Source organism: Nomascus leucogenys, chromosome 5 (assembly GCF_006542625.1).
Source record: "Nomascus leucogenys isolate Asia chromosome 5, Asia_NLE_v1, whole genome shotgun sequence".
Taxonomy (NCBI): Eukaryota; Metazoa; Chordata; class Mammalia; order Primates; family Hylobatidae; genus Nomascus; species Nomascus leucogenys.
The window spans coordinates 139,044,590-139,058,504 of record NC_044385.1 but is presented as its reverse complement, the minus strand read 5'-3'; the positions used below and the strand labels follow the sequence as shown (position 1 = coordinate 139,058,504).

Genomic DNA, 13,915 nt, shown 5'->3' with positions numbered 1-13,915 from the left:
CAATGCCCACACAAAACGGCTCAGGACGACAAAGCCACACCTCACACCACTCAGGAGACAAAGCCACACCTCACGCCGCTCAGGAAGACAAAGCCACACCTCACACCACTCAGGAGACAAAGCCACCCCCCCCCCACCCCCCCGCTCAGGAGACAAAGCCACACCCCACACCACTCAGGAGACAAAGCCACACCTCACACTGCCCATGGAGAGGAAGAATGTGGGGACGCCACAGCCCTGGGTCCTGGGGAAGGGAGCCATGGATGCATTTCCCAGATGGTAGCATTGGGGCCACAGACCAAGGTGTTGTTTATATCACCACTGAAGAAAGTCATTCAGATTAAGGTGTTCTTTATGTCTCTACCGAAGAAAGTTACTTTTTAAAATTTTCTTGAGACAGAGTCTCCCTCTGTTGCCCAGGCTGGAGTGCAGTAGTTGGATCTTGGCTCACTGCAACCTCCCGGGTTCAAGTGATTCTCATGCCTCAGCCTCCCAAGTAGCTGGGATTATAGGTGCGTGCAACCACGCCCAGCTACTTTTTGTGTTTTTAGTAAAGACGGTTTCGGCATGTTTGCCAGGCTGGTCTCGAACTGCTAATCTCAGGTGATCCACCCACCTTGGCCTCCCAAAGTGCTGGGATTACAGGCATGAGCCACAGTGCCTGGCCAGAAAGTTACTTTAGAATCAGGTGTTGTTTATATCACTGTCTAAGAAAATCACCTTAGGAATGTTTTGATATCACTTTTTAAGACTCAGTCTGATAGGTTTTGAGATTTCATAATGATATATTCTATATAGAATTTCACTGGACTTTAAAGAGTGAAATTTTTCAAAATACATTAATTTGTTTCAATTAAAGTGTATTTTGATGGTGCTAAGGGGAGGGCTACTTGCCACTGAAAAGAATTCTAGCCTGAATTCTTTCACGAAGAAGCAGCTTGCTCCCGAGGTTACCTGCGGTGTAGCTCTGAGGTTTGCACGCAGGGTGGCTGGGTGTGCTGAGTGGTTGTGCATTACTTGTCTAAACAGCAGGATGAGGATGCCCGGGGGTGCCCCAGGAGCCAGCCAAGGCTGGGTGCAGAGTGGCTTCCAGCCTCAGTATGGAATTCTAATTCAGAGAGCTCAGAGCACGTGAGGCCTACACTGCAGGGGTTCACTGTGGCTGGGGGAGGAAGGTGAGCACGAGACCACTTACCTTTAGTGTGACTGTGAACACCATCACAGTGAATACCAGCGTCCCAAATGTCCAGTTTCCAAATATCTGTTTGGGGAAAATAGTCCAAGTCATCTCGTTTTTATGTATTTTTTTTTTCTCCTTCACAATCAAGAGTTTTAGAAAATACACCTCATTTTTCTTGCATGCCAACACTTCAAACCCCAAAGATATAAGCACTGTATTTTCTTATTATCACATAAAAGAAGATGCAGCAGCCCCCCAGAGCACGGCAGGATGCCCCCATTTCCCGGCTGCAGTTCTGTGGCTTGGTGATGGGCTCAGAGCCCACCTATCTGGAACTTGCTGCCCCCTCTTGACACTGCTCCTGCTCAATGCTCTCAGCCACCACAGACGTCGGTCCCAAGGTCTCAGACTGAGCACAAAAACTCCCTCACAGCTGGCATTTAGATATCCATAATGCAAACTCGGGTACACGCGAACCTCCTTTTTCTGTTTTGTGTTTTATGTAGAAGAGACGGTTGCCTGATTACATAGCTATATTCCACGGGTTTCAGGAACAAACTCATAGATTGTGTCTGTTCCCTTCTGAACTCAGCTCAGACTCCTGCCTGCTGTTGAAGAACAGCCGCAGGAACGTTCTGCCAGTAAATGATCGGGGAAACACCCCAGGCACCCACGCAGAGGGGGAAGCCTGGGGGCTTCCCTCGGGGAACCTCCCTCAGGACAGAGAAGACAAGCCGGCAGACAGGACAGGGCTGGACAGAGGCTGCCCTGCGTGCGGCCAGAACCACAGATCCGCCAGCAGTCACGCCCAGGTGGCCGTGGAGGAGGGAAGGTCAGTGGGACCCAGGAGCTGCCAGCTGGCAATGCAGCCCAGACACAGACAGACCTTTGAGGACCGCACACCCAACCCGTGAGGACCGCACGCCCGACCCGAGGACCGAGCACCCAACCCCTGAGGACCCCGTGCCCGACCCGTGAGGACCCTGAGGACAGCGCATCCGACCCCTGAGGACACCGCGCCCGACCTCTGAGGACCCCGAGGACAACACGTCTGACCCCTGAGGACACCGCGCCCGACCCGAGGACACCACACCTGACCCCTGAGGACCCCGTACCCGACCCGTGAGGACAGCGCGCCCGACATCTGAGGACCCTGAGGACAGCGCGCCTGATCCGTGAGGACAGCACGTCCGACCCAAGGACAGCGCGCCCGATCCGTGAGGACAGCGCGCCCGACATCTGAGGACCCCGACACCGCCGACCGTGAGGACAGCACGTCCAACCCCTGAGGACAGCGCGCCGATCCGTGAGGACAGCACGTCCACACCTGAGGACACTGCACCCAACCCGTGAGGACAGCGCCCCGACCCGAGGACACTGCACCTGACCCGTGAGGACAGTGCACCCGACCCGAGGACACCGCGCCCAGCCCCTGAGGACACCGTGCCCGACCCGTGAGGACAGCACACCCGACCCGAGGACACCGCACCCGACCCCTGAGGACCCTGAGGACAGCACGCCCGACCCCTGAGGACCGCGGGCCCGACCCGAGGACCCTGAGGACCACGCGCCCGACCCCTGAGGACAGCGCACCTCTCTACCGCACGAGGCACAGGCCAGAAAGGGCTGCTGCCCAGACCCCCTGCCTTGGGGAAAATCCCCGACTGGAAACTTGTTCCGGGAGAACCCACTTTCCTTCTGGACGCTCCTGCGCTGTGGCCCAATTTCTAGTTTGTCGGATTCCGTGAACTGCACCTTGCAGGGAATTTTATTTTATAAAGAATTAAAAAGTGGGCCGGGTGTGGTGACTCACACCTGTAATCCCAGCACTTTGGGAGGCTGAGGTGGGCGGATCATGAGGTCAAGAGTTTGAGACCAGCTTGGCCAACATGGTGAAACCCCATCTCTACTAAGAATACAAAAATTAGCAGGGCATAGTGGCACATGCCTGTAATCCCAGCCACTAGGGAGGCCGAGGCAGAATTGCTTGAGCCCAGGAGGCGAAGGTTGCAGTGAGCAGACATCATGCCACTGCACTCCAGCCTGGGCGACAGAGCAAAGACTCCCTCTCAGAAAAAAAAAAAAAAAGTAAAAAGCTGGAATACAAATGGCTGTTCTTCAGAATTCATTTTCAACCAAAACAATATACCTATCACCATACCCCTTGATTCAGCTGAGGTGAGGGTGTGGGCTACGGTCCTCCGACATGGTCAGTGGGATAACATCTTACTTGTAGATTCTAGAAAAAAGTGTTAGGACCTTTTGTAGTGAACACCGGCTTCTTAGGGGCCCCCATCAACACATCCTTCAGGTTTTCCCTCACTTCCTCATCGTGATCAGAAGTGGGCCTCTTCCTTCTGGTATGGAAATGCCGGGCCTACAATGTCACTCAGATCCACACACGCTTGTGGTTCTCGGCCGGGGCAGCCTTGCCCCCAGGGACACCTGGCCATGGAGGAGACATTTGTGGGGCGTGGGGTCTGCTAGCTTTGGATGGGGGGTGGAGGGGCTGCTGAGTGCACAGGACAGTGGCCCATGAGGATGTACGTCTGACCCCAGTGTCAGCAGAGCCCGGGTGAGAAGCCTGTTTCGCACTCACCAAAAAGCGCCGTCTCTTCATGGCTTAACTTCTGGGGCAGGAAAACATCATGCCTGTAGGAACGGCTGTGGCTTGGCAGCAGCCTACAAGCTCATGTGGCCAGCAAGGTGCTAGAGGGCAGGAGGCTGCTGTGCTGTAACTGGAAGCTAGCGCTTTCAGCCAAGTGGTGCCTCCACAGCAGGTGAGGGCGGCTTTGTACCCAGACAACCACATCGGCTGGGCCTGAAGGAAAAGCCCCTCACACTGCCCAGCTCTCCTCTTCCTCCCCCAGGCCTCGCCTCCCAACACAGAACTCTGAAAAAGTTAGATGGCAGCAAGACATGAAAAAAAGGGTGCCCTGTGAAGCAGTGTGTGTCACCAACAGCGCCACAGGTGATAACTGCAGTCAACTCACACGGCCTCCTCACTGTCCCCTCTCCCTGCTGTGAGCCGAGAAGCTGCCTTTCTAAGCTCCCAGCTGGGGGTCCCTGGGTTTAGGGGGTCATGGCAGAGCTGGGATGAGGAGTCAGGCCTCAGGATGCCTGGTCCTGCAGAGCACATGGGCCACAGCTGTAAGCTTTATAGGTGAGGAACAAAGCACAGCTATCGTGAATCCAGAATCAGGCATCTTGGGCAGGGCCCCTGAGAAACGCTGACCCATTACTGACCTGTGTCCACGTCCTCTGGAAGCTATCCTGAAACGCATCTCTGGAAAGCCCTCTTATTCCCTTGGTGGCCTGAAGTGGGGCCCCCAGGTGAACTGCCGTGATGTGGTTTGGCTTTGTGTCCTCACCCAAATCTCATCTCAAATTATAATCCCCATGTGTTGGAGGGAGAGCCTGGTGGGAGGTGACTGAATCATGGACATCCTCCTTGCAGATCTCGTGACGGTGGGCGAGTGAGTTCTCATGAGATCTGGTTGTTTCCAAGTGTGTAGCGTTTTCCCCTTTGCTCTCTCTCTCCTGCAGCCTTGTGAAGAAGGTCCCTGCTTCCCCTTTGCCTTCTGCCATGATTGTAAGTTTCCTGAGGCCTCCCCAGCCATGTTTCCTGTGCAGCCTGCAGAACTGTGGGTCGATTCAACCTCTTTTCTTCCTAAATCACCCTGTCTCAGGTAGCTCTTTAGAGCCATGTGAAAATGGACTAACATGTGCGGATAGTTTATTATTACAATTGCTGGTCGTTATTTCCATCGGATTCTCGGGGTGGCAGGCATCCCTGGGACACCAATCTCCTTTCTCAAAGGGCTGTTCACAGGGACCCTTTTTTCCCAAGTGACATCAACGCCATCCCCAGTGAAGCTCCTGTTTCTGATTTCTGCAGAACCCTGTCCTCATGCAACAGACACACCTGAGCCAAGAACATGACCGGCGCGAAAGCCTCACTCCTTCAGCAGATCTGCCTCTGGGGCTGGCCACCCTCCACCACTGCAGGCTAAGGCCCATGCCCCCACTTCCTCCCTCCTTTGAGAATGAGTATTCCTATAGAAGCTTTCTGCTCAAAAAAGCCCTCAGACAAGACCCATTTAACTCTGATGTATAAAAACACCCCACGGCCAGCATAACTTGTGCCTTCTCAAGGTCATGGTCACGAGTGGCATCCACTGCCTCCCCTCCCTGTGCAGATCCCTCCGCCTCCCACCTCACCCATACGTGGACCGCTCGTGTTTCAGCTGTTCTCACTGCATCCTACGTCTATCAAAGCACATTCCAAGCTTTTAACCGTTCACTTAGGAATGTCTTGCTGTTCAACAAATAACTGTTGTCTTTGCATTCTCACTGTGGCATCACAATGAGAAGTTACTATGGCTTACGATGTCAGTGCAGAAAATGCTCCACTGGTGAACTTTTGAAAGAGATGTCCATAATTCTATTGTTCCCCCAATCCTACACAGGATCTATAGACATTTCTGTAGAACAATTTAGGTCTTTAAAACAAAGTAGCTCTCACCCAAGAACAATCAATCCCAGGGAGCTTCTGGACTGTAACCCCATTGGGAGTATCTTGGTTGGAAGGGAAATTCTCAGGGGTGAGCACCCCAACCCCAAATTGCTACGTAAGGACCAAGGGGGCTGTCAGCCACTAGGACTGCCCCCAAGTTCCCTGAGTGCTGGCATCACCCCAGGGCTGAACGCGGGTTCCGTGGGGGCTCAAGGTACCTTCCAGGACGTAGCCAGGGGCTGGAGGGTACAGCCGGAAGAGACCAGGAAACAGGAGCTAGTAGAAACCCTTGGATCCCAGGAAGGCAGCAGAGCCACAGTGCCCACTGACCACCAGGTGCAGCTGGCTGGGGACACGCCAGGGCTCCAGGGATCCGAGAAGGCAGAGATGCTGCAGAGACCCTGCCAGGAAGGCTGAGAGAAGCCCCTGGCACTGCGTTGCCAGCACCTCATTCAGGAGCACAGCCGGGCAGCCCTCCTAGGACAGTGGCGCCCGTGTCCTCGCCCCTGAAGTCCATCTCTGGGGGCTCTTGGGAGGCACCTTCACATTCATGCTGAAATTCAGAACTAGAACAACCCAGAGGCCACACCGGGCAACACCATGAAGTCTGGTGCCGGACGTCTGGGTGTGACCCAGGCCCTGCCCCTCGGGAGCTGACCCTGCACAGAGTGTCTAGTCTGTCCGCACTTCTCTTTCCTCAGCTTTCACATGATCTGAACGTCCAGCTGAAAGGGTGGTTGTAGTGAACCAGGATGGTGTTAGTGAGAGAAAACTGGAAAATCAAGTGCGGGAAAAAGGGGACTTGCTATCGCCATCAGCAGCCGCCAGGAGCCTGGAATCTCAGTGCTCAGGACACTACCTCTTAGTTCTCTTTAAGGGCTACGCAAGATGCTTACGTAAGCCCAACCCGGAGGAAAATCTCATAAAAGATACAAAAGAATCAACAGGTAGCTCTATTTGATGACATTCATGGCCTGGTGGCATTCAGGAATTATTCAATTAAAATAAACGAAGACAAAGAATAAATTCTAGAAAACTTAAAGTTTTTAAAAAAGTGAAATAATATTTGAATGGATTCTCAAGATCGACCTGGTAAAAATTGATTTAAGTTATGACGAAGGATAACAGCAGTGTTTAGTAAAGATAAATGTAAATGACTAAAGCAGGTAAACGGTGCACAAGACACATAGCAGGACTTTTGTGTTTGAACCCAGCAGTCTGAGGGACAAACACACAGGGAGAGAGAGGTCAGGCTAAACAAGGAACGAAGCCGATTTCTGTTTAGAAGTCACCCAGAAGGGGCTGCTGAAGAGGGACTTTCTCCGAGGTCAGCGCTGGTGTTTGCTTGTACGGCTAAATACCTGAGGCATTTAAGCAGGGATGGCCTCTGACATCTACTGAATGCCTGCTGCGGCTCTCTCAGGAAGCACAGGGCCCCACCAGGCCTCCCACACATGACTGTGCTGCCTTTAACTTAAAGTCGAGGGAAGCTCCCATGAATCCAGTCAATTCGGAAAACATCCTTGACTCAATGGGCCACCCTGACATGGAAACCGAGGGAACATAGCAAGGATGTGCGTCAGGAGGCGCACACACCCTTCTAACACAGAGCTAGCTCCGGGGTGCGTGGGGCAGCAGCGGCTAACAGCGTTTCTACCGACAAAGCACACAGGAAGTCACGTTTGAAAATATTTTCGAGAAATATTTCATTTGTAATGCACTCCAAAAACACAGAGAAATGACAAACCCACGATTGTCTTACCATATGTGTGTTGGTAGTCATTACCTGAGGGTGGGAAGGGACGCCAGTGGCAAAAAGAAAAAAGCAAGATACGAATAAAACAAACCCCCAGGGGTGAGGCAAACAACCAGAGAGTGAATGTCCGCTAGAAAACTACAAATGTATTAATCGCAGAGGAAGCCGACTAAGTATGGTGCTTGGGGAAATCTAACACGGGCTCAACGTGGAATTCATTCCCACATCAAAAACGCAATGTCTAAATGGTATAATTGTACCACTAGGTAACGAGCTGATGGTGAACTGTAAGTTACAGAGATAAAGTCTGAAAACCTCAGCAGGCCGGCCATGCACGGTGGCTCACGCCTGTAATCGCAGCACTTTGGGAAGCCGAGGCGGGCAGATCACCTGAGGTCAGGAGATCGAGACCACCCTGGCTAACACGGTAAAACCCCGTCTCTACTAAAAATACAAAAAGTCAGCTGGGTGTGGTGGCGGGCACCTGTAGTCCCAGCTACTTGGGAAGCTGAGGCAGGAGAATGGCGTGAACCCAGGAGGCGGAGCTTGCAGTGAGCCAAGATTGCGCCACTGCACTCCAGCCTGGGTGACAGAGCGAGACTCTGTCTCAACAACAACAACAACAACAAAAAACCTCAGCAGGACATTTCCTTACAGCAACACTGAACACTCAGGTAATGTGATCTTAAAAGCAACCCAGAGCTACACACATGTGGTGATCGACCCCCCTGGGAAGCTGCATGGGCTGCACTGAATTACTGCACATGTGGTGATCGACCCCACTGGGAAGCTGCATGGGCTGCACTGAATTACTGCGCATGTGGTGATGGATCCTGCTGGGAAGCTGCATGGGCTGCACTGAATTACTGCGCATGTGGTGATCGACCCCCCGCTGGGAAGCTGCATGGGCTGCACTGAATTACTGAGCATGTGGTGATTGACCCCCCTGGGAAGCTGCGTGGGCTGCACTGAATTCTGCTTTGGCAAAATCATCATATGGGCTTGGGAGGGTTTATTCCTAAGCAGCTAAGTCAGCGCGATCGAGCTGCGTACTGACCTGCCCATTGCTTGTCACAGTTGTATTTTCAAACACGAAATAAGCACCAAAGAAGAACACCAGCGCATCAAACAGTCCCAGGAGCGTCCAGTAGATGAACACGCGCCAGCGCAGCAGGGCATTCTTGGCGACGTCCCTGTGTGAGGAGAAAGGTGCACAGCGTGTGTCCTGGAGAATCAGGGCCCGGCACCTCCCCCGGGCTCTGGGGTGGCCATCCCTGGACGTTGTCTTCATGGGATAAGATGTGTGCAGCCAGTAAACATCAAGTTTGTGCTCTGGCCACAAATGTGGCATGTTCGTCACAACCAGCATTTCACTACCCACTCGTGTCTTTGGCTAACTTTTGCTCAGATATTTTCTCTCTCATATTCACTGCAATATTTTCATAGGCAGAGATGCTGCCACACGCTGCTGCTTCTGAAAGTAACGAACAGAGAACACAAGGCACACACCTGACATTCACTGAGCTTGTGACACCTTACGCCTGACGTGACACCTTATGCCTGCTGTGACACCTTACGCCTGACGTGACACCTTATGCCTGACGTGACACCTTACACCTGACGTGACACCTTACGCCTGCTGTGACACCTTACGCCTGACGTGACACCTTACGCCTGACGTGACACCTTACGCCTGCTGTGACACCTTACGCCTGACGTGACACCTTACGCCTGACGTGACACCTTACGCCTGCTGTGACACCTTACGCCTGACGTGACACCTTACGCCTGACGTGACACCTTACGCCTGATGTGACACCTTACGCCTGACGTGACACCTTACGCCTGTTCAATAAGACAGAATTTGCAGGATTCCTTTCAGACACATGTCTAGAACAGTGTATCTTCTCCCGTTTTCTTAGATTTATTCCCAATTATTAAAGATGTACAACAAACTCAGAAGTTTGCCTTTTTATCGTTGTCCTTAATCACCTACAGTGATTATTTTTGGATCCAAGCCGTCAAGATCCCACAGAATGGCTAAATACTCTGAAGAGGGCAGTGAGGCCGATGCATTGCTTCCTGAGAATCCCAGGCAGGGAAGTGAGTGGTCTTGGCTATGGTGGTGGATGCAGGAAACAAGCATGTGAGAAGACTGCACAGAACTGAACACACACATACACGTGTCATGTACACACACGTACATGAGTGCAGGGAAAGCTGGGTGATCTGAATAAGGGAACGGGTGAACGGCAGCAACATCAATACACTGGATGTGATGCTGGACTGCAGTTTCTTGCGTGTCACCATTGAGGGACATGGGATCAGAGCCCACGGAATCTATTATTTCTTACAACTGCATATGGATGTGAAATTATCTGAAAAATAAAATTTTAATTTATGATAGGGTTGGCTGTGTCCCCACCCAAATCTCATCTTGAATTGTAGCTCCCATGATCCCCACATGTCATGGGAGGGACCTGGTGGGCAGTGATTGAGTCATGGGGGTGGTTTTTCCCATGCTGTTCTCATAACAGTGACTAAGTCTCACCATATCGGACGGTTTTACAAAGGAAAGTTCTCCTGCACACGCTCTCCTGTCTGCCACCATGTAAGACGTGCCTTTGCTCCTCATGCCTTCTGCCATGATTGTGAGGCCTCCCCAGCCATGCGAAACTGTGAGTCCATTAAACCTCCTTCCTTCATAAATTACCCAGCCTCAGGTATGTCTTCACAGCAGGATGAAAACGGGCTAATACAATTTAAAAGACCATGGAAAACAGTAACATGCTGAATCTGCCATAGACCTTGTGGGGCATTTCTGAAGCAGAAAAATATCTCTTCCATATTATTAAAAAAAATAACTTTTTGGGAGAAAAGACACCCTGAAATCAGAGCTGTTAATTTTTCTTTTTTCTCACTGAATAGAACACACATGGTTTTAAAGGATAACTTAGGCCACAGATTCCCTAGGGTCACAACGAGGAAGACACTTGTACCCCGGCTCCCTCAGGACTGTCAGAAAGCACCGGAAAGCGCAAACTGGCTCCACACAGACGTTCCAAATGCAGCGTAAACCATCCAGCAAGACTTGAAGAATCTCCCTTTGAAGTATGTTGCTTCCAGTTTAAACAAGCTCCTGACCAAGCAAGAGTATCAGCAGATGCCAAATGCTTCTGGCCCTTAACTGGGGTCTGCCAGGTGGCTACTGGAAGGAACCGCCAGAGTGCTGCCTAGTCATTCTCTCTGCTCTCAGGAGAGGCTGTTTGGAGGATGGTACCTGTACAGGGTCGGGTCTCTCTTGAGCACGTCGATGCCAACATGCTGCTCCATGAGGCTGTACAGGAGGATTGGCAGGGAGGTGAAGCTGATGTTGTAGAGGGTCAGATACGCGGTGTCGTACAGAGTCTGTAAGAGGAAAGTCACAAGGGAGCGGCACCTCAGTGCACTGTTACAAACTTTTTGGATCTTTTGATTAAATGTATTTTCTTTCTGAAATGCATAGAAAGACCAGAGGACTTTTCAAAGCTTAACGATATAAACTAGGGTCTGTAATATCAACTGTGATTTCAGGATGAAAATCACAGCTGGCAAAAAAGCCTAACACTGACTCATCCCATTCTATCAGCACAAACTTCAAGAAAAAAAAAAAAAAAGGAAAAAAGTCATAAACATTTGCAATTCTGATTGCCATCTTCAAGCTTCAGTGACTCTGGTCCCAGTCACTTCCCACGAAGACTGTTGGCCCGCCAACCACTGAGCACACACGTGACAGAAGGAGGTGTCCATCTAGGGCAGATGCTGGGGGAAACCTTCACCCCTCCCAAATGGGAACTGTCTTCTTCCCCTGCGAGCACACTGCATGTGTTAACGTGCCAGGCGCTGGGGTGGCCCATGTCCACAAGGACCTCGAGTTGGAGTTAATTCTTGCAGTGGCATCAGGACGCCCAGCCCGGCACTGCTGGGCCCTGAGGAGACCACATCATCACTGGCCCGCATCTCAGGGCCACAGCAGTTTCAGAAGTCATGGAAGAAGCGGCCTCCAGGATGGCAACTCCTCAGCTCCGTGCCCCCCCCACATGCCTGACCCTTCACCCCCGCTTGCTGCTGGGCACCCTGGCTTCCTCATGGTGCCAGGGAGTGCTGCTCATTCCCAAGTCTCCTCTCCCCATGGCAGCCACCCACTGGGGGAAGGAAAAGAAGGCTCAGACAGCCTGTCCCTGAAGACCCTAGGACTGACCTGTTGTGAAAACCCACAGAAGAACTGGTATAAAAACTGAGGGAAGATGAAGCAGACATTCTGAAAGGCAAGGCAGAACTGTTAGTTCGGTGACGGGACAGAGGGAGGCAGCCGCCACCTACCAACGTGGCCCACCCCATGCGGGAGGAGGGATCCACGTGCGCCCAGCGTGCGGCAGAACAGCACTAATGGGTTCTAGAAAGCTTTCTCTTATTTCAGGGGCAACTGAAATGCACATGTGACCACGTTTTGGCCACTCAGGACAGACAACGTACAGGGGAAATTTGTTAGCTCCAAGAGAAACAAGAAGGCAATGCAGCTATCAGTATAAACGGAAAGAATTGAACTGCACAGTGAATAAGGAATTCTAAAATATCCTTCCTCAAACATTTCCACCTGAAAGGTTCTCACTGGCTCCACACTCAATTCTGTGGAGGGGAGAAAAGGGCTGGGGGTCTCCTCCCATGGCACGGCAGGCCCTCCTCATTCTCAGGGGTACATTCCCAGACCCCGGGGGGATGCAGAATCTGCGGATGATCCTGAACCCTGTCTACGCTGTAGATGGGTATGTGTATTCCTACACATACACACCCATGATACGGTTTAATTTATAAAGTAGGTGCATTAAGAGAGTAACAATAAAACATAGAATAACTATAATAATATACCATAATCAAAGTTACATGAATTTGGTCTCTCCCTCCTCCTCTTAAAATATATTATTGTGTCGTATTCACCCTTCTTCTTCTTGTGATCTGTCAACCTCGTCACCAAGACAGCTACAGAGTGACTGAGGGGCAGGTAGTGTACACACAGCATCAGCACACTGGACAAACGGACAAGCCACATCCCGGGAAGGTGACAGCAGGACGGCATGAGACTTCATCACGCTGCTCGGAATGGCATGCAATTTAAAACTTAGGGACTGTTTATTTCTGCAATTTTCCATTTGATATTTTTGGGCATGGGCTGGCTGTAGGTAATAGAAACTGTAAAAAGCAAAGCCGCGGCTAAGCGGGAGATGACTGCAATCAGATTTACCCCTTCCTTTCTGACAGCTGCTACTTGGAGATCAATGACCTCTTGTGGCATCAAGTGGCTCAGACAAGGGTCGTGCCACCCTGTGCGTGACCTGCTGCTGAAACCGTGAGGGGGAGCGGCGATCCTCCTACCTTATAAAAGAAGTACTGCACGAGCTCAGATATCCTAATGTAATAAAAATGCCCGTGAACAAGCAGCATCTTCTTCAAGTGCTTAAACTTTGGGATTGCATAGTCGCTGTTCCTGGCAGCCTGGCGGCCTTCCTTGCCGATGACACCTAGAAGACGGAGGTGAAGGAGCTGAAGAAACGCTTTGTGTATACCACGCACAGGGCAGGGACGGGGAGAAGAACGGATGAAACCATCATCACGAGCCTTCCCGGTCACACACGAGGGTGGTGACGGGGGTGTCTTGAATGCACCTGCATGCTGCCATGGGCCTTTGTCTAGTGGAGGGGTGACCTGGCCACCAGGACGTGCCAGCAGCAAGGACGAAGCTCACCTATGCCCACGTGTGCTTCCAGAATCATGCTGACATCGTTTGCACCGTCCCCAATTGCTAACGTGATTGGGTGCTCCTTTGAAAGTTTGATTAATTTAACAATCTGCAAAAGAAAGAAATGCGGAATTTATCTTCTGTTTCACTTCTGAACAGGTTATTCATTCGGTAGGCAGAAATAACAAAGATGAAAAGTTAGCCTAGGCAAATAAAAAAATTATCTACTTAGAGCTAATTTACAATCCTCTGTCTGTTTTCTCCATAAAGGATAAAACCTTTTTCATATTGAAAGCAAAACAAAATAAAGTAAAAGAAACGAGGTATGATTAAAATGATGTGAGCTGGAAAAGGCTGGTAGACAAACTTTGGTGGTGGAGATGTGAGATATATGAAGTAGTTTGTGGTTATTGTTATATTCATCTATTTAAATATATGGAAAAATGTGTAAATACTGGGAAAACATATTTAAATATACGGGAGCAAATGTGAACCCTGCATTCTGTTAGAAGAGATCACTATTCCAAGGTACTTCAAGCTATTTGGTATAAAGCATCTATTTCTAAAAATAAACTATTCCTAATGCTATTTTAATTTTCAAATTTGTAACATGTGCAAAATCAAATATGACAATTTTACGTAAAAATAATTTCCAAGTTTTTTGCCAATTTCTTTATAGTCTTTTTC

The 13,915-nt window shown here is 50.7% G+C and overlaps 1 protein-coding gene across 5 annotated transcripts in view; it reads right to left on the bottom strand.

The window, feature by feature from the left end:
• ATP11A (ATPase phospholipid transporting 11A) overlaps window positions 1-13,915 on the bottom strand; it is a 192,123-nt gene that overhangs the window by 13,718 nt on the left and 164,490 nt on the right. For all 5 annotated transcript variants that reach the window (XM_030813712.1, XM_030813714.1, XM_030813715.1 and 2 more), the window contains 6 exons: window positions 13,235-13,337; window positions 12,865-13,010; window positions 11,693-11,752; window positions 10,733-10,860; window positions 8,510-8,645; window positions 1,196-1,261 (listed from right to left, as the gene is read on the bottom strand). In XM_030813712.1, the coding sequence (XP_030669572.1) occupies window positions 1,196-1,261; window positions 8,510-8,645; window positions 10,733-10,860; window positions 11,693-11,752; window positions 12,865-13,010; window positions 13,235-13,337 (639 nt within the window). The remainder of the gene's footprint in view (window positions 1-1,195; window positions 1,262-8,509; window positions 8,646-10,732; window positions 10,861-11,692; window positions 11,753-12,864; window positions 13,011-13,234; window positions 13,338-13,915) is intronic.